At 38.8% G+C, this 4,311-nt stretch overlaps 1 protein-coding gene across 1 annotated transcript in view; it reads right to left on the bottom strand.

Moving 5' to 3' along the window:
- GDI2 (GDP dissociation inhibitor 2) overlaps nucleotides 1-4,311 on the bottom strand; it is a 44,271-nt gene that overhangs the window by 23,982 nt on the left and 15,978 nt on the right. The window contains exons 2-3 of the mRNA XM_005869505.2: nucleotides 3,043-3,150; nucleotides 647-746 (exon numbers count right to left, since the gene is read on the bottom strand). Of these exons, the coding sequence (XP_005869567.1) occupies nucleotides 647-746; nucleotides 3,043-3,150 (208 nt within the window). The remainder of the gene's footprint in view (nucleotides 1-646; nucleotides 747-3,042; nucleotides 3,151-4,311) is intronic.

The raw sequence follows: 4,311 nt of genomic DNA, 5'->3' as shown, positions 1-4,311 counted from the left end.
ACTCTCTATCTCTCTCCCTTCCTCTCTGTAAAAAAATCAATAAAATATATTAAAATAATAATAATAATAATTTTATTACTTACATAAAAAATTTTGAGTTTACAATTCACCTCAAAATAATTTAGTTAACACTAAATTATTTCAGAGAAAATTCAAATAAGAACGTTGCCTTAAAACAAATTACAGAATATAAATTTTAAAAAAAGGGGGAGGGTGGCACATACTTTAAAGAACATAGACTTTCCAGTCATCTCAGAAAAAGACAATAATATCAACAATTTAAAAAGATACTCAACTCCTCTAATTAAAAAATATTTTTAAAAAACTTTAAAAGCCAACAGATTAGAAAGACCAGTTATCTACCAAAGCATCAAGAGAAAAATTTGTTATAAATGCTTACAATTTTGATATGTATTGTGTCATATCATATCGTAATTTTCTTTCTTCAGAACCAATCACTAAGAAGTCACCTCCATTTCTCTCCATTTTTATTGCTTCCAGACGCCTCTAATGGAGCATATTACTCACCATACTGTAACCATTTAAAAAAATCCATTTCCACATACCTGGAATAATATTCTCTGTCAGGAGTTAGTTTCTAGTTTTAAATCAGATTCTGTCATAAATTTAAGTTAGAATTCTTTACCATTAGCCATAAGGAACTTGGGAATTAAGTCAACATTCCAGTCTCTTCCTCTCCCCATTGATGATGGTGGTGTTCCTGGTATTTTAAATCTTTTGTATAACTAAAACCAAAACAAAAATACCTATAATGTAACAAAACTTAATTCCCATTATACTATGCAACTGTTTTTTGATGACATGGTTTTGGGGTAATAACACCAGTATATGAGGCAAAGTATAACAAGCACATTTATTTTTATTTTTGATTTTAGAGACAGGAGAATTTAAGGGGAGGGAGAGAGAACATCAACATGAAAGAGAAACATGGATAGGTTGCCAGACAGGGGATCAAATCTTTGGTGTACAGGACGACACTCCAACCAACTGAGCCACCCCGGCCAGAGCAGCACATTTCATTTTGAATCAGGTAAAACTATTAGTAAAGTTCTAATGTATACATAAACTAAGTATATTACTAAACTAATGAATGTTAACACAAGTACTGCAGAGGCAGTGTTTGTTTTATTAGCAGAAAAGCAAGAACACGAAACTATTTGTCAATGACACATTAATTAGTTCTGCAGATACACTCCTTATTTGTAGAAATCATTTAAACTCATTCCTTCCTGAATAGAAAGCCATCAAAAGGCTTAATTTTGCTTTTGTAGTTATGTAAGGAGTTAAAAATAAAATTTGGATTCTTCATATTAGAAAAGACATTTAAAATTAGTCCAATTAATTTACAATTTGTGTGAGATAAGTAGAAACTCTAGATGAAAGCTTACAGTTTAAAAGTTGAGAACATTCAAATTCACATATTGCTAAGGTGGAACAGAATAAGCAAAGTAGGTACTTATATACTCTATAAAAATCCCTAAGTCCTTGCATATATTCACAGAAAAAGAAAACAGAACAGTGAGCTTGCTCATCTTACTGAAGATCAGCTAATAAATGTACTAGGCATGGAAAGACTGGTGCCAGCACATCACTCCACCGATTACTCACAATGAAGAGCTCTGGTGGTAATCATCTTAACCAGGGTCAAACTTAGCACCATGAACAGTGGGGCAACCAGATGTTATGTGCCTGTTGATGTGATGCAATGGGAAGTAGCTAACAATACTTTCTTATAAACTAGCCTGGACTTTGCAAAAGGAAAAAGAAAAAGTGGAGAGACTCCAGTAGATGAAGAGAACAAGGAAAAACAACTCAAAGGCAGTGTTTAAACTGGTTTAAAAACCACACTACTATACAGCAATAACATTCTGAGGAATCCTGGGAAATTCAAATATGGTCTGGATATTATTATTAATTTTCTTAAATGTGGTAACAGTAATATATAGGAAAATATTATTATTAGCAAATGAATTCTGAAATAGGTCAAGTATCATTATGTCTATTACTTCCAATAGTTCAAAACCAGTAACACAAAAAGGCATGCTAATATAGCAAAATGTTAACTCAATCCAGATGGAGGTTTCTCATTCAGTAGTATTATTCCTTCTATTTCTTTGTATTCCTGAATATAGAAGAAAACTTTTTTATATAAATATTAAGTTTATTTTAAGTCATTATTTAAGAAGTAATTGATGGTATCTATATTTCCTATTTTTTTAAAAAAAGTACAGCTCATATCCATACATGTGGGTGCAGAACAAACATCACAAAGAGAAATAAATATATTTAGCAAAACACACTTTGGAAATGCTTCATATACCCATGTTATCAAAGAGGAGGGAACAGGGCAGTATGGTAAAAGGAACTAAGCTTTGGAGTCATATAACCTAGGTGCGCAACCCATTTCTGTGATTTTAACCCCACTGAGACTATTTTGTCTGAAAAATGGGGATAAAAAAAATCTCTAACTGGGAAAATAAATCAAACCATGAGGAAAGTACTGGCATTGTGTCTGGCACACATTAGGGCTTCATCAAAAGTTGAACTTCTATTAACTTTGAGAGATAACTGCTCCAGATGGCAACAAAGGGCACAATTTCAATTGTGCAAGCCCCAAACTAGAAGCTCCTGAAAATTATGATGCTAAAGATAATCTAATAAGAAATTAAAACTGCCAGTTTCACTTAATGCCCTTGATGAAACATTAAAAATTACCTCTAAGGAGTCAAGTTGAGATTCAGAAGTAAAAGATTTAGCCCTAGCTGGTTTGGCTCAGTGGGTAGAGTATCAGACTGCAGACTGAAGGGTCCCAGGTTTGATTCTGGTCAAGAACACATGCTGGGTTGTGGGCTCGATCCCACAGTGGAGGGTGTGCAGGAGGCAGCCGATCAATGATTCTCTCTCATCATTGATGTTTCTACCTCCCTCTCCCTCTCCCTTCCTCTCTGAAATAAATTTTAAAAAAATTAAAAGTAGAAGATTCAAAGTATAAAAGGCATATTAATTTATTCTAATACTTACATCTTCCAGAGGTGTTATAGATGCACTTTCTCCTCCATAATATGGGTTTCTATCCATGTGAAGAACTTTCTTTCCATTCACTGACATTATACCTGACAGGATACATTCCTACAGGGAAAGCATAGTATCTTCAAAAGAAGGAAAGTGCTATAGCATGTTTCAAACAGATACATTTTCTTCAAGCCTCTCATGAAACGTTTTAGTAACTAACACCCATGTATGTGCAATATATGATGTACTTTAAGGATAAAGCCCTAAAGGAGGGTTCAAAGTGTAATCTGTAGATCCCTGTGGGTCCCAAGGTTAAAACTATTTTCATAACCAGAGGCATGGAAACATGGAACAGACTGACAAATCTCAGAGGGAAGGGGAAAGGGGAGTGGGGAGAGATTAAAGATCTTATATGCATATTAGAGGTCTGATGCACAAAATTCGTGCACTGGCAGGGCTGTGGGTGTCCCCTTAGCCGGCAAGCGGACATCCCATTCACAGCTCACAGTCCGGGACCCCTCGCTCCTTACCGCCCACCTGCTTGCTGCTCCTGACCACTGGGCTCACTGCTCCTAGCACTGCCATGGAGGCAGGAGAGGCTCCCGCCACCGCCACTACGCTTGCCAGCTATGAGCCCAGCTTCTGGCTGAACGGCACTCCCCCTGTGGGAGCGCATTGACCACCAGGGGGCAGCTCTTGCATTGAGCGTCTGCCCCCTGGTGGTCAGTGCGCATCATAGCAACCTGTTGTTCTGTTCATTCCACCATAACAGTTGCTTAGGCTTTTATTATATAGACTAGAGGCCCAGTGCACAAAAATTTGTGCACTTGGGGTGGGGGGGAATTCCTCAGCCCGGCCTGTGCTCTCTCGCAGTCTGGGACCCCCTCGGGGATGTCCACCTGCTGGCTTAGGCCCACTCCCCTGGGGATTGGGCCCAAGCTGGCAGTCAGACATCCCTCTGGCAGCCCAGGAGCCCTCGGGGGATGTCCACTTGCCAGCAGGGAGCAGGCCTAAGCTGCAGTCGGACATCCTTAGTGCTGCTGAGGAGACGGGAGAGGCTCCCACCACCAACGCTGTACTGGCAGCCGGCAGCCTAGCTTGTGGCTGAGCAGAGCTCCCCCTGTGGGAGCGCACTGACCACCAAGAGGCAGCTCCTGCATTGACCGTCTGCCCCCTGGTGGTCAGTGTGTGTCATAGTGACCAGTCATTCCCAGTCTTTCTGTTGTTAGGGTCAGTTTGCATATTACCCTTTTATTATATAGGCTAGAGGCCTGGTGC

The sequence above is a fragment of the Myotis brandtii genome, unplaced genomic scaffold, assembly GCF_000412655.1.
Source record: "Myotis brandtii unplaced genomic scaffold, ASM41265v1 scaffold297, whole genome shotgun sequence".
NCBI lineage: Eukaryota > Metazoa > Chordata > Mammalia > Chiroptera > Vespertilionidae > Myotis > Myotis brandtii.
Note: the sequence above shows the minus strand (reverse complement) of the source record. Positions and strands in the feature narration are given on the sequence as shown.